A 25,981-nucleotide genomic window follows, 5' to 3' on the forward strand; every position below is an offset into this window, starting at 1 on the left:
ATGCAATGCATTTTATGCACTTATTCGCTTTACCGTCATTATGCTAGATATAAACAATAGGTTTGATATACATGCCTGTGCCTACGGCGATGTTAAAGCTCGTACGGGCAAAGTGTTGCCGCGTTCCATGATTGTGGATGTCACAAAAAGAAAAAACAACAAGGATGCATGTTCTGTATTGACAACACACATTTTGGTGTTGACAAAGAAGTAAACTTCATGAAAATTGATTGAGACTGACAGAATTATGACCTATTTTCATAGTACATGTATTACCTTTGATGGGATCGTTGCTGTGCTGGGCCGTTACACTGTAAAAAAAGGTACTTGCTTTTTTGTTGCACATTATTAAAATGTGTTAAACTAACACATTTCAGTTGTTCGGCAGTCGAAGCGCTTTTGTAAAATACCATACATCTATATTGGAATATATTGGTCTTTCTTTGAAATTATTCGTCATTGGTTTACTTCAATAAAGATGGTTTGAAAAGTACTAGTGGTATCGGTTACTACGTATCAGTATTGATGAGTACTCAAGAGTTGAGTACTCGTATCGGTCTGATAAAAGTGGTCTTGACCATCTCTATTTTGTTTATTTATTTTCTTAATATTACCAGCTGTATTACTTATTTTCACTTGTGTATTATGTTATAACCCACTATTTCCTTTGGGAAAACTGGTTTCAAAATCCCAATCACTCGGACATTGTCTAGCATTCCAGAACAGATTGTATTCAACCTCAGAGGCTCCCTTGATAAAAGGGATGGATAATTAACAGCATTGTATTATAGAAAACACCAATGTCCGTGATTGACAACAGAGTCATTACACATTGAGCTACAGCTACAGCAAGATAAGGTTGACACATAGATCATTCTTAAGTAACAAAACCGGCAGACAAAGTTGCTTTAACCAGCTTCTTTCTTTCATGAGCACTGTCTGCTTGTTTGCTGCTCCAGGACTGACTATTAACCCTACCGTGCTTTCTCCCCCGTCTGCAACATGTCAAAAGTATTACTGTCCATGTTTTACCCGAGGCGAGCAGGATGGATTGAGAACATTTGACCATCTTACTTTTGGATGGATGCTGCAGTCATCGCTAAAAGGTCAGTAAACATTCTGAAAAAAACAACAACATTTGTCCTACTGCCCAGACATTTAATTCACGCTCAGACTCAAACATATGATCTTGATTTGGAGCTGGACAGCACACTCTTCAGGTGTACTTATTTTAATTAATATTTAGAAGTGGAACATCAAGATGTATGTCCTGTAAGTTGGAGCACACTCGATGTTTGACATTCATTTATCCACAGTAGCTTTTGTCAAGGACTTATGCAGTTCATATAGTACAATAATAACCACTGTGACATTTCTATACATTTACAATCAATGCATTCACATCATTGACATGTAGAGATTGCACAGAAAAATACCAGTGTTGCTGGGTCCTTCCTTAGCCAAGGAATCCATTCATATTATGTCAAAAACACACAACAGGTTCAGCAACTATATACATGTAATTCAATTTCATTTAATTTTACTGTTGCACTATTAACTCTCAATTAAGATTTAAGCATTGGTAACACACTAAGTGTAGCATGTAGGGATATTTTAATCTACACAATGTATTAATTACACTGTCGACAGCGTGGGCGGCGTTTGGGAAAAGTTGTATTTGGTAAGAAAACAAAACAATGTTAAGAAACATTGATATGCACAATGAGATTAAAGCATGTATGAAAACACTGGTATTATTCTACACAGCTGCTGGAAAGAGAATAACCAACAAGATTACATAATCATAACAAGTGCAGTTCGAAATCAGTTGTTTGATCTTATTTTAGTCAATTAGCAAATACATGCTACTCAAGGGAGAGTGGGTCACTCACCTTGGGGGTAGCGCTCAATGACGGGTAGATCGTCCAACTGGAGAGTGGCATTACCCCCACTCCTTGTAAACTTGACTATATGGTACTTTCCGTCGTTTACAAACTTTGATGTCTCTTCTATGTTAATGTCATCCGTTCCAACATTAAACACAACAGCAATGTTTCCTCTTTCCTGGAACAAGAAGAACACAAAATGCAACAGGTTAGAGAGTTGTTGTTTTTTTTCATTTCAAAATGGCCTTTTAATTGACTTACATACTTAATACTTATAATGACTGAGACTTCATTATATATATCATCATCATGCTGTGCTCCAATTTGCCCCAATGGCTTCAAAACTTGATTAATCAATAATCAATTCCACACAAATAACTGTATTGTAAATGGGTAATTAATAGAATGAATAACCGTGCACTGAAAAAAAAAAATTTGGCCAACTCAAAATTCAAGGCAACAAACGTTTAATTGAATTACATATTGAATTAAATATTTAAAGTTTTGCTGTTTCCCGCATTTCACAACAATGAAATAAGAGATTACAGAACTGTTGTCCCTTGTATTGCACCCCCAAATTAAATATATAATATATATGTTTTGGAGCAAACAACTTTACTGCTTTGTTGTGTTAACTACCACTGTTGCCATAAATGTGAATCATGTATATTTTAAAGTTCTGCCAATGTAAATGAATGTTTTAGCCCAAAATAAAACAAGTTGTGTTTTGACAGTGCAGTGCATACCTTATCTCATACTTGCATTGTCATTTAAACTCATAGGGCACTCTCTTAACTTTTTTTCGTATGGCTTTACAATTCCCAAACGTAACTGCTGACGATTAAGAGGAACAGTACGTCTTACTGATGTTTGACTTCAGCCTGCTGATCTCTATGTGAGGCAAGTCCCTTGAACAATTTATGGTCCAAGTTGTTAATATGTACTGCTTAATCAATTTTCAATGAGTGTGTATGCAAGCGCAAGCCTCTTTGGAGATTCGATGAAATGAGCATCTGGTTGGAAGCTAAACCTGTGGTAGAACTGCAGCACTCTGCATGTCATTATCCAGTCAGCACAGCCAACACTGCTCTGCATCTTAGTCTCTTGCCATAACGCTCTTAAATTAAATAATGAACTGCTTTCCAACACAACCTGGTCCTTGTTCCGTTTGAGTTAAGATAGTTCCGACCTTCTCTAAAAAGGCAGAGTTGAGAGCACAATCAAAATCATTAATTCAATTTTTTGTGCATTTGTGGTCATGTCCAGGTTGCCTAACCTGATGGAGTACTTGTATGATTCACTGTCTCATTCGAGGAAAAATAATTCACAAAATCTAATGTAGTAGGCCACGTGTCATGCTTGTGGGGCTGTGTGAGAAGTGTGGGAGGACGATTGGCAGACATTGATGTGGCAGTAAAACCTTGCCTATGAGTTAATTTGCGTCAGGTTGAGTGATTTGCTCCCCAAAACCCTTCAGGAAGCGTCCCTGAGACTGCAGCTGTGCAGTGAGCAGCAGTGAGCAGCACCCTCCCTCATACTAACGTTTTAAACATTTAGTCCAAGACATGTATCTGCGAGAGATAAAACCAACACGAGACCTTCAAAATCTGGACACATTAATACTGAGCCTCTTAGTGACCGACAGTCTTCAGGGATGAACTAAATTAAAATCATGCTTTAAATAGCTCCATCCAATTTATTTTTAAGTCTTTCCGTGACCTTGTTAAGGTTTACAACTTAAATGTCCATACCATAAAAAAAAAGACAATAGAAACCATCTGATATCGAGACAGATTTTAAGATGAAAGATAAGCACTTGAGGGTGAGGACTTGAACAGGGAGCACATGCTAGTTAACCTCTGACCTCACCAAACATGATCAAATCTGTTGTTGAAAGTCTTCCCAGAAGTGGGAGATGCTCTATCTGGATAAGGATGACCGACTCATATTTCATTTTTAGTTCAATTGACCTTCAACTTTTGCCCACAACATGTATTTAGAGTCAATATTCATCCATTAATACAAGTAACTGTTGCTACCTGTCCTTCCAGAGGCCTGCACATAACATGTACATTATTTCAGGCACATTGCCTATTTCTATCATGTAAAAAAAAAAAAAAAATCAACATTTCTTCAAATTGGTAGGACGTAAGCATGCAGTTCCATCACGTGCTGAGAGGATCCCAATCCCGGGGGTTTAGTATCTCATGGGCTAATGTCAGAGTGATTGATAGCTGCTTATATAAACCATGGCCATACTGCAAACTCAGGCCTGCTCACTTGTGCTGCCTCATGGGAGCATACTGTATGACGCATACATAGCACACCCAGAAAATTCATCCTTGCCTGACATTCTTCATGGCGCCTTGATTAATTGCTCATCAAGCTGCAATAGAGTTTAATTAACTGATGAAGTTGATCCACCATTCTCCTCTAATCTCGCCTCTGTTTCTTAATGCTTCTTATCCTCGCAGCTGGAGGGTGGAGTAGCTGCCGTAATATTGGGGGTGTCAGTCGCTTGTTAAATGTCCCCATCTGCAGTCATTATACAACCATAGGCATAGTTGTTTTAGTAGCAATAAAGCTGCAAAACAGACACTGCAGAGCAAATGCTTGAGTAGCAGCATTTCTTTCTTCCACCGATGCCAACAAAAGCATAGCAGAAGCATCCTACTCTTTATTAAAGCTAATGCACATCCAAGTTATAGATGTGAAAGGTCAAACAACCCAAGATTTAAACCACAAACTGTTTACTGGACCCATTTTATTGCCCACTCTGCAAAGACAGAAATGTAGATTGCCATGGTGTCGACCCTTCGCCCCAATTCCTGCAAAATATGAATAGCCTACCTCAGTGCTCATTTATGAGTCGTTTATGATGACCATGGCTGTGATTTAGACATATTTTATAGCCCAACGCTACAGGACTGCGACCCATCATTCTACACCGCACGAGCCTCCGAGGCTCTGTTGGCAGGCTGAGGAGAACCTCTGGCATCCCTTAAGTACGTCTTTGTGTGCATCTCATGTATGTGCACATGAGCAGGCTGACTTGAGAGAATATTATGATCTCACTACAGAGGCTAAATGTCTTCGTGTAGCAAGGACATGCAGGCCATTCTCTCCACCTTATCTTTTAATTACCCCTGACAGTCTTGTGCTTCTCCCTTTTAAGCTTTGTTAATGAAATTACAGAGCTAATGGAAGAATTAGGCACAAGAAAATGACTCCCCCTTTTTTGCGGCATATATTTCTGCTCCACGGACTGTACATTATGCAGTTATTCATCCATTCCTCAGCAATGACAGCTACAGGAAAATGTTCCATATGACACTGTGAATGTATGTATGCATCATTGAGATTGAATGCATAGAAAGCAGCAAATCCATAGTAAATCTCAAAATTAAAACACAGTGGGATTCTAGAAAACAGACATTCCAGGCTCATAAGTGAAGCAGAAGAGTCATATGTGTTATTAACCAGAGTATGTCAGAAAGACTCAGTGATGCGGATTGCGGCAAACACATTATACTATACTTGTGTGTTTCAAGCCACTGAAGCCTGCATATTCAATGTTTTGGTTTACTTGTTTGGGCAATGGCATTGGTTGATGAACAATGATTCAGGAGGAGGACGTTTTAGATATTGTCGCAGAGACATAGACTTCCAGCCTATATGTGTATTGTTGTTTCATCCAAAAGCCACATAGCTTTCACAATACCACATAATAATAATAATAATAATGGCCATTTTTTTACTTTTTGAATCAATGAAGCAACACTAAAAATGTGGGCATGTGCTCATCACTCTTCAGCATTCTGGTGAGCATATGATTAAGACATCACGTTGGCACACTGGATCAAGTCTCAATAGGGCGTCATAACATGCAACTGCATCAACAAACTAGCTCCCCTCATGCATTTAGATGCACAAAGACCACTGACAAAAACAAAAGTGGAGTCCATGTGATGACAGTACTGTGCAAAAGCTTTTGTCTGCTATTAGATTTGCTGTTTCAGATTTATGCCATAATTCCTTTATATGACAACTATACAACTTTACTCAGGAAAGCACAGAGTTAAACTGTTAAAACCATTAAATAATTACTATCTGCAAAAAATAAATAGTCATTTTGCAAAGAAGATACTAATGCTAATATAAATGTGAGATAATCGTAGTTTAAAGGCTAATGGCTTTAAAAAAATGCGAAATGCAGTCTAAAGGTAAGACGGTTTTAATGAGGCCTGCCAACAGACACATACAAAACTGGGAAATTCCAATAAAACTGTAAACATCTTCTGTTTCCATCTCATGTGTCACATATGGTAAAAGGGTGGGTAGTTTTGCGAGGTTGACGTTCTGAAAATGCAAACCAAACCTTCGTCTCATTGCGATGGTATCTCCAGTGTGCTGAGGTAAGAGTGCATTTGCTGTGAGCTCAGCTCCTTTCAAAATCAAAGCCACCGGCTAAAGTGCCTAATTATCTGTGAAGTTGGCTTGAAATTGTTTCCATTGCTTGCAGACTTTATCAAACGCCTTTTTTGCAGGAGAGCTTCATCAAATATCTTTAGAGTATCTTGAAATTAATAAATCCCTAAATGAGGATTCAAAGGGAATAGCAGCAGATTTATGTACTATTACCTATAGTTTAAGCTTACGATGTATAAATCATGCAGCATCACCGAAGAGATGTAGCAAGAACATACACAATTATCTATACCACTTATCATCACAAGGGTCGCGGGGAGTGCTGGAGCCTATCCCAGCAGTCTTCGGGCAGTAGGCGGGGGACACCCTGAATTGGTTGCCAGCCACAGAGGGGGGCACACAGACACAAAAAAACACTCGCAATCACACCCAGGGGCAATTTAGAGTGTCCAATTAACCTACCAAGCATGTTTTTGGAATGTGGGACGAAACCGGAGTACCCGGAAGAAAACCCACGCAGGCACGGGGAGATCATATAAACTCCACACCTCTGAACGATCTCTGAACTGTGAGTCGGACGTGCTTACCAGTCGACCACCGTGCCGCCCCCATACACAAATATGTAGTATAAAAAAAAGTAGGTATTCCGAGTAGAGAGTCGATAACAGAAGTTGGAGGAAAAAAAGCCAGAAACTGCTCATCTCTTCCTAAAATGACATTTGCTATTTTATAAGCCTTTCGTTGGCTCCATCTTCAGCTCTGCGGTGACACATTCCATCAAGAGAGGTCAACATATATCTGAAATTTCATTCTGTCTCACTCAAAGAAATCAATTCAGGTTTAAGGTGATTCTGCTGTCTGTCCACTTGTGACAGCTGGCGAGCAGTCGGGGTGAGTCGACCTTCAGCTCTGTCCTCTCCACCAGGACTTCCTCCCCCTTACCCCCGAGCATGCCAGCATGCCTCATTTAGCTGTATACAGTATGCGCCCCAATCTACCATAGTACGATCAAAGAGAAACAAAATACTGAGGGATAAAGTGCAACTGGTTGAATGAGTTAACAATGTGGGTAATATTGGCTCGCTTTATACCTACCCTAAAAGGCCAATATTAAATATGAATAATTAGTAATAATACTAATCACGGTTGACTTTGGATATATGAAACAAATCACAGAGGAATATGTTCTACTCTAGAATCAAATACACTGACTTGGATATTCCAGGTCCGTGCTTTGCATGAGATACCCTGTGATAATCAGGTCTCTCTGCTCATAAATATGTAATTCGAGCTAGCTTGTTCTGCTGAGCTCAGTTCCGCTAGATTTGTTCACTGTTTGAACTCCTCAAGAGATTACGTTACAAGTTCAATTATCTTGTCAAAGGTGTCAGACCATGGATGTTCCAAATGGCAACTTTTAATGCACTTCATCTAGATAACAATAACAATATTGAAAAAGTAGAAAAAATAAAAAAAAATAAAATAAAAGTAAGCCAAGGAACAGCTGCTGAACTACCAGCTAATGATAACAGCTGCTTGCCCCTCGCTAAAATCAGCAGATAATGGATGAATATACTCTGTCTTCAGTCAGTCTTGAATCTTTGCAGGGTACAATGAAATATCAAGACTATCAAGGTCTTCTGAAGAGAATTGTGCTCTAAGCATTTATTGAATTATATTATATTGACTAGTATGTTTATTTTTTTCAAAGTTGTGCTAACTGAAAAATCCTGGCACTTAATTTTCCCCATATCAACACACCAGTTGTCTTTAAATGGTTTAATACAACTTCCTGTCTGAGAATGGGTTGCATGGAGAGCCTTGATAACCCAAAGTCACAATTTCAGATGAAAAACATGGTTAACATTGGTGTTATGTTAATGATACTTGCTATAACCTAGAACCCTAACTTTTCCTTTAAAAAAAAAAAGATGTAATCTTTAAGTCTTCAACAATTTGATTCTTATTTTTTATTTTTTTGTCAGGCTGAAGATGAGACACTGAAAAAAAAAAATAGCTGCAACTCTTAAATTCATCTCACCTCTCTAATCTTTCTTCTTTATTGGATAACCAAAAATCAATATCACTTCCTTTAACCCACTTATTCTTATTATATATATATATATATATATATATATATCTTGTATGAAAAAACAAACAAATAATGTTGCTAGTATTGAAAAACAGTGTTCATCTTCTGTCCACAGCAACAAATAAAATTAAATAGCAAGATGCCGCTTTATGAAAATACAGTATATTTGAAGTTCGCTTGTCTCCCATTCAGAGCTACAGCATCTATCCATCCATACATAGCACTTATCCTGCCCTGATTTTAGGCAGGCAGTGGAGCCTGTCATGGAAGAGGTTGATTTTTTTTTTTTTTTCCGAGCACTTAATTTCAGAATCCACTCAAATTGTTTGAAGGTCATCTCCATAATGAGCACAGTTAGGATATCTGCATGGTATCTGGGGTTTGCCATGTTTTGCAATAGTCTTAATCAGTGTCATTTAATTAATCTCAGCTGATGCTAATATCCCAGCATTTCACATCAGTTTTCGAGTAATTGGAATTTGTAGTTCTCCTTCATGCACCTTGGAGGGTTATTTTTCTCCTACTTCTACTTTTTTTTATTGAAGTGGGCCACTTTTTTTGCTAACATGGAGCTCAAATTCATCCTTTAAATCCAATTTGCCTGATGGCAGGACTACTTAAAATATCTTGAGAAAGAAACAGACCGTACTTTACCTCAGAGGAGCGAAGCTTATCTTCTATTTGTCTAGACAATGAATAGCAGGGCTGTTTTTTCTATATACGGTATTAAATAGATCATGTCTTAACTTCGCTTTTGCTGCTCTAATGTCCCATTTTCATTTTGAACAAGGCCTGTCACAAGGAGGGATTTGGCGAGTGTGAAGTAGGTGAGGCATATATCAGTCACTGTATTTGCAATTCAGGATCAAGTCTCGTCTGCCAGCAAGCTAAGATACAGCATTGGATCAATCAAGGCAGACTATGTGGTGAAAAGTGAGATGAAATGTCAGGCAAAAAACACAAAACATCTCTCAAAAGTTGTGTTTATACATACTTATTTCCTAATATTATACATGCTACAACTTTTCACCCATTAAAAATCATAAGCTAACTTGTGGGGGAGTGCTGTCCCGCTTACTTAAAACTGCGGTGCAAACTCAAGTTACATCCTTAATAGGCTTCATGAGCCCATTTGTAACTTGGAACGTTCATTAATTGAGGTAACGTTTCCCATTGAAATGAATGAAAATGCAATTAATCCATTCCAGACCCATAATGAAATTATACTTATCTTATTTTTTTGTGTGTGGTTAAATAAAATGTTTTGACGTTTATTAGGCTACCACGTCAATCATTTGTGATTGGATGATCAAGGATGCAGAGGCGGGACTTCCGTGTACATATTCAACCGCTTTTTGCCTTAAGTCGCAGAGGGATACAATTAGTTTCCATTTTCCAGCAATACGTTATGCACATTGTCGATGATGGTTGCGCAATGTGAGAAGAAGCACAACATACTGTAGATCCATCTCCTCATTCAAGTCAAGGCCTTCCATATATCAAAAACAGTATGTAAATAGAGGTAATTTTTCTCCCAAAATTTAGTGTGTAACTCAAATATACGTGTATAATTACATGCTTTGGAAAGGGTAGGCAATAAGAATTGTGCTACCTAGGTGAAAGAAATATTGACCTTGACTTTTTTAGGCAGTGTGCAACACGCCTGTCAGCTTGTAGCCGTATCTTTCCCAGCTAGAAATTTGTATGGAGCCCCCAAAAAGATAAGGTATGATTGTCTCTGTCCACTGGTCCTATTTTAGAAGAATCCTGACCCATAATTGTGCTGATGGTTGCAAACACACTGTGTTGCAGATAAATTCCACCCTTAAACATCAGTCCATATTATGTCTCCTGACCCTGCATACACTTTACAGATAAAAAAAAAAAAATCTTGTAAAAATGTCCATTCAACGTTTAAAAAAATAAAGCTTCATGTTACAAATTAGAAGACAAACAAACCTAAGCTAAAGTGTGCGTAACTTCCTTGTTGGTAATGAAGGCCACATTTTTGCTTCTCAAGCTGAGTGAACAGCCATCAACACCATGCCAGCTTCCCTTGACACACCATACAAGCATGCGTCACCCGCCTCTGCACTGCCAGGGTGACAGTGCAGTGTCAAAGAAAATCCTTGTTAGGGCTACGGAGAGTAGGGTGACACGTTTTGCCAGAGCTGCGAAGTAAACCTTGAACCGAAAAAAAAAAAAAATCCACATATTTAAGAGTACCAAATAAATTTTTACTTTTGGGTGTCAAGATCTTTTTTTTTCTCATTTATTTTAATAGTATGGTATATTATTTGGATGGCACAAGGCAACACATGCCCAGGATAACTGAAGTAGACTGAGAACCTGCCAGTGCCCACATCAACACTCTGAAAGGTGACAGCATGCAGGCTCCAAGTTATAGACCTATAGGTACTTTCATTTTGCTATAGCCTTGACTCTACTTCTCATTTCCTTTTACATTCAGAAGCTGACAGCATGAAAAAAAATGAACAATGTGAAAAGAACAAGTTTCAAACAGCAGGATAGATTGCTGGGGGTGTCTATTTTGGTGTTATACTGAAGCAGATTTTTCAAGATCTAACAACTACAGGTTGCTTTAAATAAGTGACTGAAGCATTGCAAAAATAAACAAGCAAATACATAAAATGAATAATTGCCACAGCTGTGGTTTTCAACATGATGCTGCTCAGGCCACAGAATTGATTATTTGATATTCATGCATTGTTAATCATTACTGACTGGACCTTATTACCATGCACCTTGTAGCAATTGAATGGTTAACTAGACGAGCTATTGACACATTTTAATTGGTGCATAATGAGGATGCCAATTATACTTGCACTAACGAGAGGAAATTGATTATTAAGGCAGGGCCGTGGCCTTAATCAGAACGGAATTGATGGAAGAGGAGAACACTCTCCTCAGAGTGCTGTATTTTTAGCAATATCCCAGTCTAATGAAACAATGCCAATTTCCATCCTGCGGTGTTCACCACACTCACTGCATTAAGATTGAATACAGTATCTAGGTCGGGTAATAATCACTGACTTTCAAAATCAAGTCATCAATAAAGTAACTATGTTACTTTTAAATCAAATAATCAGTAACGAAACTAAGGTACTTTTTCAAGGTAACGGTGGCAACACTGTTGAAGGACTTCACAAAATGAAAATACAACACCTAAAACACGACTAATCAGAAGATAAAGAAGTTTGATTTCCCAAAAACGAACTACCACACAAACAACAAAATTGACTTTTAGCATTTGGTAACTTGCCTCAAAAAAGCAATTACTGTACTCGCCTCTTGCAGACTTTGCTCTCCTTTATAGTACAGTTGTAATGGGTGATAAATTGCAAGCCGGAATCCTCTTCCATTTTCAGTTATTGCAAAGTATCATGTCAATCATTTCCAAACATGTTAAGAAGGATTTGAACAGGTCACCCTTTGCATGCATATTCCTCTGTGGTAGAAAAAAAAAAAAAAAAAAAGAACTGTGGGGGGGCACACTAATGTGATGCAGACTAGTGTCAGGCCAAGTGAGTTGGAACTGATGATGCACATCATTAATGGTCTGAAATAGACTGAACATTTTTACTAGGTCGCAAAGTTAATTGACAATGATACTTGGGCTGGTGCCTCGCAGCCTGAGGCTCTTACTCTTCCCACCCAGTCTTTGCGCTCTCTCACTTTGCTTTGATTTTAACGTCCTATTTATTACTCTCCTCACTTTGCCTGCTCCTGATTTTTGCCTCCTGTTCAAATCCCTTTCCACACTTTTCAATGTCATTTTACATTTGTTTTTCTTTACCTCTTCATTCTTTTCTTATTGGTGACTTTAGAAACAAAAGGGCGTGTGGCACATTCACTTCATATGTTGAAATGTTTGAACTTTGGTTATCTCCTTAGAAGTCTCTCTGTTATGATGCCAGAGGTGTAATGTGTATGCACTAAAACACGGAAATAGAATTGGTTATGAATGATACGAATGAATTGCAACCAATTGGTTGATATTTTTCATCATAAACTTCCATTATTGATCTTATTAATAAACAGATCACTGGTTGTAACCCTGGAGCAAAGGTACAGTTGTTTGTAGTGTACTTGATGTATATGTACACATAGAAGGGCACTGATATGATGAATCCAGCTTTTCTACTAACTTTAATTATTACCTCTCTCTTATGGTATTTCTTTCATAAGCGCTGTGCGACACATTATCATCACAGGTGGCACCGCTTTTGTGTTTTACACATGAGCAAAAATGGCTTTTGTATCCTTTTCTATAAACAAATCAAAACATGTCTCAATTCTTGTCTTCATGTTTCGTACAAATGAGTCCACCAATACAAACTGTACTTGATAGGTATACAAATGTGTGTTTTTAATTTGTTTGCGTGATATTGTTAACTAAATCCAACGTGTATGGCAAATCAGTGCCAACATGACAAGGGGGATCTCAAAGTGTGGGACTGTAAGCGTCATTCTGAGAACATAAAACAGCTGGGGCCCTCTCTACTATCTATTAGAATAATAGTGTAATTTACATAATGAAGTATATTGTTGTATACCGTATTAACTGTGGATGTTCTGCCCATGCTTACATGGTTTTGCTTTGGCTTCCAAACGCAAGCATGTTGGGCTATTTGAACACTCAAAATTTTTCATAGGCATTAGAATTCACATTCAACAACAATTCACACTGCCTTTTTTGGGAGGGCCCTCGGAATGGCTGGCGACCAATCCGTTGGGATTAGCTTCAGATCGCCAGAGATCCTCATGAGGACAAGATGAAAAGAAACTATAAGATAACTGTAAAAAAGTAAAAAAAAAAAAAAATATATATATATATATATATATATATATATATGATCTATGACTACATTGTTTATAGCCACATCAGCTCCATTTAGCATCAGCCCTCAGCACTGAAATCCTTCTTATTCTCCGGTAATATATCTATTGAAATTCTAGCTGCCATCTCTTGGGCACCTAAAGATAAAATACAGCCAACTGGGACAGTTCAGTTTAGATAATAGAGAATCAGACAATGACTTTTCTGTCATTAATCTCTCACCCCAGCACCTGAGTGACTGATGGTGGAAAAAAGGAGAAGCAGACACATGATTTGTGTGAATGAGAGTATTTGAGGACGAAGGTGTCGCAAGCGGGGCGAAAACGATGAAAACCTTGAATATAGAAAAGGAAGGGTGGAAAGTACAAAGATTGTGGACTTCCATTGTGGGTAAAGAAAGGAAAAAAAATCAATTCATCAAGGCTATCATCAGGAGCTGTTTAGAAGGGAAACCTTCGGGCCAAAAGAATGAAGTCAGACTCAGCACACCATCGAATATTATGTTGTGTCCAATGTCTGGTTGCTTACAAAAGTAAATAGATATAAGTCATCCGAATGCATGCCCATCACAAGCTATTACTCTATTGCTCAACCACAGCTCTATGCTATCAGGGCTCAGTGATAATCTGCCGGGCATCCCAGTGTCACAAAGGTCTTACCTGTCAGTAAACATAAGCATTAAATCATAACCACGCATATGACTAAGTAAGCTTTTAGCATAGTGAGCCTGTTATTAAAGAAGCCGCTGACCAGAAGGAGGATGGACGGGCTGAAGTTAAAGGCCTGAGGTTGTGGTGCTGCTGTCAGCTTTTAAATGTTGCTGGAGACAGGCGAGAGCAGGGAGGCATTTATCATCAGCAAGGTAAGCAGGTTTTCTCAAAGCAACTCAGGCGAAAAATGAACAGCTGCCATGCCTGCGCTTACAAAGACCGAGCCATTCTTTCTGCCTTTCACCAGCCTTGCTTTCCAGCAACAGGAAACTCGTTAGACATAATGTCATTCCAATACTACACCGTAAGAGTCAAGCTACAGGTAACAAATGAAAATGCAGGAGAAATGTATTGTATGCAAGACACAGACAGGAAGGCAAAGGCCTTAAAATTTCCTAAAAATCAAGATTGATATAGAAACCTGTATCCAGGGAGTCCCTTTGTTCGACAATGTTCGCTTTTCATGAGGACCTTGGTGTTACAGGGGCTGTATGTACAGCGCTCTATACCATATATGATATTGATTTCCTGGAAAGCCATGATGTGGGTTCCGTTCTATTAGGTTCTATAACTAGAAGAGAATCCTTCTGAACTGGTGGTTTCATTGTCCAAATCATTCCCGAGGAAAATCACGTCACCGTATTACTCATTTTCTAGCGCAATGAACGGAGGACTCGTATCTTTGTTTCAGTCCAATTCAAAGAGATTTTGGGCCCGTTTTGCTGTGCGATGCAGGGTGTTGGGGAGGGCTGTTGAAATCAAAAGTCGTCCCATGGGTGCGCTCAGCAGGCTGTTCAGTACTTCTCACCAAGGAGATTCACGATGCACATTCTCTTTTATAGCCCTTCCTTATTCATCATAACAGAACTTCAATTTTATTAACCTCTCCAGCCAAGCATACATCATGCTTCTGCCGCCAGTCTCTTTCTCTCTATTTCTATTTACGCAGCGCACCACTCTACCCGCTTCCCCACGACGGCCATGAATGCGCATACACAGTGCAAACTCTCAACCGCTCTCAAGTATTCAGATCCAGCAAGCAGTTAGTTGGAGGGAATTGATGCGTTTCTTGCACTCCAGGCTCGTCTTAATCTTTTTTTCAAAAGGTGTTGCTCCACTGCTGTGCCTCGTTTCGGGGTCATATCAATCTAGTTTCTGTTCAGCATCAACAACAGAAACATCAACAAGAGCAGAATATTAAGTTGAAAACACAACAAGCGTCACTTCTGTATCTTTACATTCAAAGAAAACTCCATAAAAATTGGCTGGACAAAATGTACCGTATTTTCCGGACTATAAGCCGCAACTTTTTTCCTAGATTTTGAGCCATGCGGCTTATAGTCCGGTGCGGCTATTCTGTGGATTTTTCTTCTACCGCTCGGGGCGCTCTAACCGGAATGACAGTACAATTCGATACAATACGTTTCCCATTAACTGGATGTGACTGCAGGTGGAGGAGTTCAACAGGCGAAGGGCGCCATAGACTAGGTTATTGCATTAGTGCCTCAAGTGCACATGAATGCGATTGGCAGATGTTACGTCTGTTCTGTTGTTTCGATGTGAAATGCTATTGTTGATTAGCACGTCGTGTGTTAGATTGGCTGACTTTATTAAGATAAAACGAGACAGGTGCATATGTAGAATGTAGTAGAACAATAAATGGTGGAGTCTGGTGGACATTAGCTGACAAACTGGAGCGGCAGTGAAATGAAGATAAGTACTGTTTATTTTCTCTTGGTTCTCTTCTGTTTTAATCGGCAACGTTGCTGCAGTGTTAAAAGGCACTGTTAGGAAAGAATGTGCTCAGGTACATACATGTACATTTACAGTTCATAATTGTTCTGTAAATGCAGTAAATATAGACGTTTTCAACATAGATAGGTGCGGCTTATATAAAGGTGCGGCTTATTTAAGATTTTCCCCAAACGTTCTAAAAATAGGGTGTGTGCAGTTTATATAACGGTGCGGCTTATATCCCAGAAAATACGGTATACATTTGTGACTAGATGGCATAGTATTTATGAATGAATTTGTTTTTCCCCATTCACTTTTATACAATTTTTTCTGACCTCACATTGATACAGGATTTTATACCCAGTCTATTTTTAGTACTTCAGTAGTTTTACCTTTTCCTCTGCTGTGTGACTAGTCCCAGCCAGCGCCCAATACCAAACATGTGCTTTCCTTGAAGCCATCAAGAGGATAGCTTGATCAGTAAAAATGCACCGTTAACATACTAACCACAGACACACTTAGCTAAAGTGGAATGGATCCAAACGCGAGTGGGGGAAAAAACACATACCTGTTAGTAAAACCTGGTTCACACGGCAAGATTTTAAAATTGTCCCCCTCACATTATAATTAAAAAAATCATGGGTATAAAAGTTTTGAATGTACAGTGTGTGGTGTGCATACACACAGCAAATTCAACACATCACACAATAAACGATTTCACAATTTCATTTCCAGGTCAGACGGAAAATCTTACAAAACCTCTCGAGATTAAACATGACTTCATAGTAAACAAGCATGGCGGACAAAGAGGAGGCAGTGGTGATAGTTTGTACTTGTTTTAATCTCAAAAAGGCGACATAAAAAGAAAAGGCGTTGGTCAAAGGAGTGGAGACAGCAAAGCAAGGACTTTCTGTTGCGCCATTGACTGTTTTGATTTTGGACTCTCCACTGTGATTCGTCCACGCCTTTTCAACCGGCTTTCTGATTGGCTGCATGTCACTGTCAACCGGCTGCGAGCTCGTTTGTCTTGGGGCGCACCACACACGGTGAGTCGTCGGGCCAAAACAATCCAACATGTTGAGTATCCCCGATTTAAGATTGGAGTGGCCCAGACGTCCTTCAGAGCAGTTGAGATCAGTCTGAATACACTGCACACGTCAGGAATATCTGATAAGGTTATCTTTGGAGCTATTACGATAATCGGAGCATGCTCACGATTGTCGGGATGGGAGGATTGGGGCTAAAATTGGGCTACTTATACTGCCGTGTGGACCAGGCTTTAGACAATGAAATATTTATCCATATTGTATTTAGGTGAGAAAATAGAAATCCGTGAGATAAAACAAAACATAAAGCTATGAAAAAAACTCAGAATAATACTACCCACTGGGATATATATCAAAGTAAAAAAAAGCCATAACCATTGAGCTAGGCTAATAAGATGATATGTTGATGACATAAACAAGAATACGGCTTGAAAGTTAAAAGTTAATTTTGTATGAAGAGAAATGACTATTCTTTGCTATAAGTTACAAAATACCACTACAGAGCCAACTCCACTCAGTAAGCAATTTTTTATGGAGTGTGGTATGTTGGCATTTGAGAACAAACAAACAAACAATTCGCTGATTACGTGTTTTCATCACATACCGAAGCGAGAATCCTGACTCGTTTTGCTGCTAACTTATCAGAAATTGTGTACCCCTCAAATGAAATAGCTGTTATCAGGCGTCAGATAAATGATAATAAGCAATGCCTCAAGAGAAAGAATGTTTTCCTCCTCATGAAAGATTCATAAGTTTCCTCCTGCTACAGTATGCTGTGCCTGCGAATAATTCCACGCAAAGACAGCTCTGTCGTCAATGTGCTGTCCAGGCCGTAACGAGAAAGCTAAAACTGAGAAGAACACGTCTGAAAGAAAAGCGTGGCTGCTGTAGCTCCTTGCAGCTGGGAGCATTTCTCAGTGCAGTTGTGACTTAAGCTAATGGGGCGCTTTCTTCCAGCTGTTGACAAAGATATACATATGCAAGCACATGGAGGACATCAAGCTGCACAACGCTGTAGGCCCAGCAAATGTATTCAATGTACTGTAAGTGGTGGTTTGATGTAACCTATCCCACAAACATATTGTGGGAAAGTATGTTGAAGTGCCACGTGCACTTCCAAACCTGTTGAAATCCAAGATTCGGAAGCAACCTGGAGGTGTTTCTCCACACTAATCAGAGCAATGACCTGTTTTCAGAGAAGCTGTTAGGGGATAATCTAGTTTCAAAATGAAAACCCTGGAAATTCTTGGTTGCAGATTCAAATCAGGGTGTACACAGAGAAAATTAGTGTATTGTACTGACTAAATGGACACTTGGTCACATTAACATAAATGTCAACCTGATGACAAATGACAAGAAATGACTAACAATAAGCACAATTCAATGCATGTGGCGTCAGGAGCATTTTGTGCAAATGTACATTGTGAGGATGCAGATGTGTGCGCGCGTGTGTAATTGGTGGGTGTGCTAAAAAGTAAGTTTTGCCCCATTGATGGGTCAGAGGGCTAAAATGAGTGTAGCATCTGGAAGCAGTTGCTGAATGCATACTAAAAAGCCAGGTCATGCCAGGCTCCCTGCATGCAAGTCTGACAAGAAGCAGAAATAAACAGAGCCACTCAGGTGTATTTTAGCCAGGAAGGCTTGACATATACAGCAGAAGGGATATTAAAGCAGATCCAAGCCAACTCTACCAAAGCTTAATTTGTGTGATGCCTTAATAGATGTTTTATAGCTGTGTCTATTTGGGCTTGTATTTGTGTGTATGGGAATTGTGCAAGTGGTGCACTTCATGTGCTACAGAGCCACGCCGAAGGCAAGTCTACACATGCACACTGTGTGTGATGTAATCACTTTATCATGGTAATGGATTTGAATTTCATCGTCTCGTTTCAGTGTCAAGGCGTTTATTCATCCTCTTTCAGCTCAGAGGGTAAAAACCGGATGGCAAATGATTCCTTACGTCCAAGCTGGACTTTTTCTAACCCATTTTTCCTGTTCAGAATTGCGGGGGCAGGGAAATTGATTTTCATTAAAAACAATATTTACACTACTCCAAACATTTGAAAAAATTTTTTTTTTAATCAGAGATGCAAGTAAAGTTTTCTCGAAGATTTTGTTTTGTGTTGATTCATAATTAATTATAATTAATAACAATAATAATAATAATAATAATAATAATAATAATAATAATAATAATAATAATAATAATAACAATATTATGGGTTATTATGGGTTAGGTTTAGCAACAGGTGGATTATTTTCTGAAATGTCATAGCAATACTTTACAATGTATGGTAAAACCCACACTGCACAAGCTTTTATCGTTCTAAAAACAACAACAAAAAAGAAAATATCTCAGAAACCTGGGGTGCTTGGAAAAAAGTAAAGACATTTTTTTAAATTAGTGTCAAAAATATGTTTCAGACACATACAAACACCTCTGATTCAAATTTAAATGATCTGTGTTATCTATTGGTTGTAATAGTAGTTTCTCTTCAAGCCAGGGTGACGGAGCAAGTTTGTGTGAAGTGTAAGGCGATACATTCTCTTGTGGTTATTACGCTGAGATTATAGCAGTCTGCACACATCACAGAGCAAGGTGACTAGTGATTATTGGATGGATATTTACAATAAAGATGATTTGGATTTTGACCGACTTGAAACTGAGAAGAGCCCTTTGCCCTTTTGCCCTTTAAGCAGATCAAAATGCAAAAATGTTGAAACAGAGGAGGCTTCCGTATGGAGGAAAACTCACACTAAACGAAGAACTAAGCTAGGATAGGGTGGCTTTGTAAATAGAAGGCAAACCCCACAACAAAAGAAAGAACCATGCTGCAAAATCCCTTCATGTCATCTAGCTGTCTGCTTGACAGCATCATAACTGTCAAACAGATTCCATAAATATGTAACACAAAGATCAACGTGCAAGGTAAACGCTGCTATTGTCATTTGTTATTCGAGTCAGGGATGGATAATGGCATTTGGAGCAGAGAAGCTGAAATAAGCAGAAGTTGATGGACCATCTGAGAGCTGTGTTTAGAACCATAGTTGATGATTGTGAAGTTATGCCAATAATTGAATCCAGTATATCTATTTACAATTTTCAACAAAATCAAAATCCGTTTTAGACAAAGCTTTCTTTTGAAACACCCATTCTATGTTTTCTTTAACTTAAGTCATTGGTAGCAACTAGAAGCAATAAATACACTGCTTGACCAAAATAGAGGGTAACTGGATCATTGTAAACAAATAAGAAACTTTAATTTATTCAAAACGGTTATCAGAACAACGTAATTTGGGACGTGCACCATAACAAAAGCTTGGATTGACCTGGCAAAATATTACTGTTTGTTCTTTGAAGGCAAATGGAGTCAAATGAAGGCTGATTTGCTAATCAAAGCTAATTAATACAACTAAATCATTTTGTGTTCAACATAACATTGGCTTTTGGAAGAATACATTGGACAAACATTTGCCACATGGTAAATATGTACCGGATTGTGCTTGTTTATTCAGTCAGTATTGCTAACATAATTTCACGAGCTTGCTTCAAATGTCAAGCGTCCTTCCACCAGGGAGCTGTAGGGCAAATATTTGGACTTGATATCATTGCTCGTTTTCAGGCTCCCTGTGGTCTGACACAGTGACAGAAATAAATATGAAACCCTGCGATTGAAGGGAGGAGTAGATATTCTTTTTTTGAATGGTGCTCTGCTTCACAACTGTTAGCATTATTTTTTTTCCCCATCAAAACACATACCTACTATTTTACACCACATTTCATTACATAACTGTGAGGGGGAGTTGCTCAAACAGTATACACACAATATAAACGCAGCTATATTCAGTTCAACCTTATCGTGAGTAAATCTCGTTCATAAAATGTGCCTCTGCTTTTGTCATTTAATGGTTGCAATTGAGTTTTAAATGATGGTAGCTCTTTTTTTGACTTGTATTCTCATCATTTAAATGTTGGCCATTTGTAAATTTTAATGGGGTTCTGATACAGGATGCAGCAGGACCAGCATACTTGTAAAATTCCCCCATCTGAAAAACAAATTTGATCAAATTTCCAGGTTCACTTGCCAGAAAGGTTATATTTATTAGTAGTCCACCTGTCTTAATCTGGAATTTACCACCTATGATTTTTATATGTAGATATTATTCTGTATGTTTATAACACAAACAACCAACAGCCCCACGCAAAAAAATAAAAATAAAAATAATAAAATGGCAACAGAACACTAACAGTTCAGAATGTTGGGTTTCATGTGCGCAAAATAATTTGTCTGACCGTACCGCATTCCCAACTGGATCAGAACTCCACTACAGTGCAATGGTTTGAATTTACACAGACACCTGCATTCACGCACTGCATGCTGGGATTTAGTTCACCAAATAAAACTTTTTGATTGATTTCGTGGCTTCCGCATTTGAGGTGGGAATACAAAGCATTTTATTGACGGGCATTTGACAAACTGCTAAGATGCTTTAAGTGAATATTGGCTTTTCTGTTTGTCTATGACAGCGTCCATCTTCATTCAGCTGCCTTAAATCTGCTTCGGAACCTATTGGAAATGGATCTCTTACTACACACCTTCCATTACTCCCCCTCTCATAAACACCTCACCATCTTTTATCTGAAAAGATGACATTTCCATTATGGTCTGCCAACATCTTACTGCCGCCCTGTGAATTGTGGTGCTTGGGAAGAGCGACATTGACCAACACAACAACAGCAGCAGCAGCAGGATCTCACTGCGCTGGATGGAGGGTGCACAAGGCAGCTCACTGGATGACTGCTCATCCAGATATCACAAAGGAAGCACACACGAGGGTCTCTTACTCTCACTCATTTTCATACTCTCGTTCTTAAATTTAACGTACGCAAAACCTCAAAGTTCCCAGACATGACACATGACAGCAAAAGGCAAGCACCCTGACACCGGGGAGAGAGAAAGTCGCTTCATAGTGTTTGATCAAATGAATAAGCTGCCAAACTGGCAACACTTTTGGACCAAACAGACTTGGGTTCTAAAGGCTTGTCCCTCCGCTTCATTGTAATGTCATCATTAAAATTGTCCGTCAAAATCTCTAGTTAACCTTGTTTTTTTGGAAATGGGAATAGTCTCACATTTGTAGAGTACACGCAGAGCAAAATGATGTTTTATTATTTGAAGTCTTTTCAGGAGATGCATTTTCTGTCATTGCTGCTCCTAATGAGGATGCCGCCGTCCGGTGTGTGTGGGTCGACAGAAACGGTCTCCCAAATCCAAGCCTGAGTGTTTCAATGAGATACACACACATCAGACTGCTGTCCACATTGGTCTGACAAGTGATGGATGAATAATGAATCAGTTTTAAGTGATCACTTTAGATCAATTCACTCCCCAGACTTTAAGCGACTAAATCGATCTTCACGTGCTATTTACTTTCACATTTATAATGCTTTGTTTATCTGATTGATTACCTTTATCACTACCTACATTCTGCAGATTTCATTTTTCCTTTCCTTTTCTATTTTTTCCTCACACATTTCTACCCATTTATCGAAGGGCTTTGGGGTAAAACTGCTTCCCTCCATCATAATCTCATCAGCCCTGAATCCTTGACCTTTGTCCTTTGCTGTAAATGTCAGCTTTCTTTATGAAGCCTGTGATAGGTTTATTGAACAGGTCATACTCACTGACACACACACACAAATGGAGACACACATCAACATACGCACACATTGTTACACACATTCACACACACACACCCACCCCCACATCCACCCACACACCCAACCCCACAAGTGTTCATTGCACATGCATGCCCACACTGCCATAGGATGTGCCTTCACAGGCAAGTATAACTGATTTCGGGCATCCACTGGAAATTCAAGGCCCACATTGGTGGATGGAATGAGAGCCCATCACCCTCGATGGAACCACCACAAATAAGGATTTCATGGGGACGGATATTGCTTCCTTTAAAGCCTTATGGGCTGTTAGGCTTCATGGAAACTGTGTCCTGTAATTGAGGCCCTGCCAATACAAGCAGCTTTAAAGCGTGTGAAAAAAAAACAACCTGAAAGTAAACAATAAACACAGTAATTTAAGCCATTCCATGGTGTTTGTGTCTATATTGAGGGAATTGAAAGAACAAATACAGCATGGCTTCAAATCGTAGCATGTAGATGTACTGAATGGTCTGATCTCAAGTTTATGATTCCAGCCAAGTCTTATAACGTGCTTGAGTGATCAGAGCTCAAGCATGACAAATATGGTGCAAAATACTCTCGCAACTTCACCCTTTTGAAGGGGGGAACAGCTGGAAATGGGAAGGGCAAAGACGGTAAAACATGTTGCTCCTACAGTACGCTTGTTTTTTTTTTTGTTTTTTTTAATTAATCTCCTTAAATTTACGCTGAATGTAACATCACTGTCACTTGTCATAAGGGTTTAGGTAACATTTTTTTTTTTTTTTCATTTTAGCTATGTTTCATTTTTAAAGCTGTTAACCTTGCTTTTGTCTTTTTCACAACACTTCTTAAGAAACGTAAAACTGTCAAACATTGTCAATAATCAACGAGGTTTATGGTGATGACAGGATGACCCTGGATTGGGTAAATTGTATTTCCATTATTTCTTGTGAGAAAAATAGTACCTAAATCCAAACAAATTGGAGGTTGGCCAGTGTCGGAGAGCAAATCATGTTTGACTTGGAATTTAGACTGGATTACATTTAAATTGGAATGTTTGTTGTACAACATGAACAACACATGGTCAGAAAGGACTAGGATGTACTCGTCAACCTGTCAGTACTCAATAAACAATGACAGTAATGAATGTGTACATTTGTATCCTTTTGGAAATCGCTTCTTCCACTTCATTTCATGGTATCTGGTTCTCATCACTCTGTGCCTGCACACAACTTTAATAAATTAAGTCCTGACACCATCTTCACACTTTCTTTCTTCTGCCTTCAATTTACCATGTGCCTTTTACTCTTTCATTGTCTTTGGGTCACTATCAGTTATCTCACAGGGAAAGGTACCGGTAATGAAAGGCAAACACACTGAAGGAGCCCGGTGCCACTTTGTCATTTTGTGTCATTCCCACCCAATTTTTATTTATTTTTTTGGTCTGTGAATGTTTTTGTTATTTTTGCTTTCAGACCTTATTAAAGAGATGGTCACAGGATTAGCCCCCAGTGGTTGTTTATGGGGAAATATGACAGAGAGTCAGAGAGTAGTACACTACTGCTCGTCACCTGCTTCCTCTCATCCCTGTGATCTGAAAACCTCCCAGTGAGGATAAAAGATAACTTGAAAAAAATGTCAGCCTTACAGCTTTCAACATTCATACACACAGTCGCAAGACGTATGCAACTGTGCATTTTGTAAAGACCATTTGGATGTTTGTTGCGTTCATGTCATACATGATTAACTCAGTTATCCACAGAGAGCAGATATTACTGCCTGGAGAGGTACAGAACTTTGTCTGCCATCTGTTTTACGACTGATGGAGTCAAACGTTCCTGTCTTATGACATTCATTTGTTTGTAGTCTTCAGCAGCAATTAAAATTTCATGAAGTTGTAATGACAATTAAATTACTTGTTTGACAAAGTTTGTGAGTTTATGGACTGGATGTTTATAGATTAAAAGGCAAACATACACAGCCTAGATGACTGACTGACTGGCCGTGTGGATTTGTGTTGCTATTGACCAAATAAGCGTAGTGGGGAAACTCGGCGCCCAAAAGCAGTTACATCCCAGATCCATTTCCATATAAATAACAGCCTGTAATGGACACAGAAATGACTTAATATATGGGAGCACTCTAAAAACAGTTGGGTTATTTCATTAACCCAATTTTTGGATTGTTTGTGTTGGGTCAAAATTCTGGGTTATTTCTTATAAATTAACCAAATTGTTGGTTCAAATTAACTATATATTGGGTTATATGCCAGTAATGTCTTATTTTGGGTCAAAAATCAATGAAGCCCATACACGGGTGCCAGATGTACACTTTAATTAAGTATGACTGCCGGCCATGACAGCCACCGACATACGTCTACACACGCAGCATTGTGGTCAAGTCAACGACACTTTTGACATTTTGATTTCTTCATTTATCACACTGTTTTGGTAAGTACACACATTGTAATCTTTTGAAACGGAATAACCCAATTTGTTGTGTTAGTTTAACCCTAAAAGTTGTGTCAAAACTGAATAACCCAATTTTTGGGTTGAAATTGACACAAGTCTGGGTCGGTCGTTTTTTAACACAACAGTTGGGTCAAATTTAACCCCAAAATAGTTATTTTTGACCCAACTGTTTTTAAGAGTGTAGGCACAGGGGGATATGACACTAATTACAAGGGCTGCATGTGCCGAGTGCGAAAGAGCCAAAATATACTTTGGATGAACCACTTATATAACTAGTATTTCTGATCAGCTAGAATGATGCTTGAGTGGTTAGGACAGATTTAAAATATGACTTGTTTTAATCTGCGCGCTAACTTCAAGGAAGACTCAGCTGAGGCCACAGTATTCCCACAACAATTTTCTACATCTTTTATAGCCCCTCATAAGACACAGGACTATTTCACAAACTCTACTGGTAAATTAAAGAGTGAAGCAGAGGCAGCTACTTCAAGCATAACTGATTTAATAGGCCAAGTGAAGGGAGGGGACGATGACAGTAAAATGAATTAGGCCCACTTGCTCTTTTAATTACTGTTGTCAAGGTGTTTACTTTGCCCTTGTTGGACAAACAAACCAAAAGATCATTCAAACCAAGTAATAGGAAGCAATCAATGAAGCCATAAAGCTTAATACTTAATATATAGTGTAGCATTTACTGCAACATTAAAGACAACTTCAACATTTCTGTTGTGTTTCCTGGATGCTCCTCTCACCTCATCTGAGGGATTAAAGGGGATAAAGAACACATTTTGTTGTCCTTTCATCATCCTACTATGAGGTGTTCTGCGGTATCTACAGCAGATGCTTATTTTTCACAAGCTCATGCACTCACGAAATACGTGTATATAAAATATGTTGCTTTGATGAGGACATGGAACAAGCTATCAAGAAAATGGCTGCAATCATTGCTTGGATCATATCATAACAGTGACAAAGTTGTTAATTTGGCAATACTGACTGTGGTTTCGTAAACTAACTCCAGGATGCAAGACACTCTTCCAGGAGCTTGATGTGTTTTAAGAACTGATACA

General features: G+C 38.7%; 1 protein-coding gene across 12 annotated transcripts in view; it reads right to left on the bottom strand.

Moving 5' to 3' along the window:
* The window catches only part of LOC147139770 (neurexin-1a-like), a 217,865-nt gene that overhangs the window by 32,392 nt on the left and 159,492 nt on the right, over window positions 1–25,981 (bottom strand). For all 12 annotated transcript variants that reach the window (XM_086045831.1, XM_086045829.1, XM_086045824.1 and 9 more), the window contains one exon: window positions 1,893–2,064. In XM_086045831.1, coding sequence (XP_085901957.1) covers window positions 1,893–2,064 — 172 coding nt within the window. The remainder of the gene's footprint in view (window positions 1–1,892; window positions 2,065–25,981) is intronic.

Source organism: Filicampus tigris, chromosome 11 (genome assembly GCF_054856515.1).
Source record: "Filicampus tigris isolate MCC_2025a chromosome 11, RoL_Ftig_1.0, whole genome shotgun sequence".
NCBI classification, from domain to species: Eukaryota; Metazoa; Chordata; class Actinopteri; order Syngnathiformes; family Syngnathidae; genus Filicampus; species Filicampus tigris.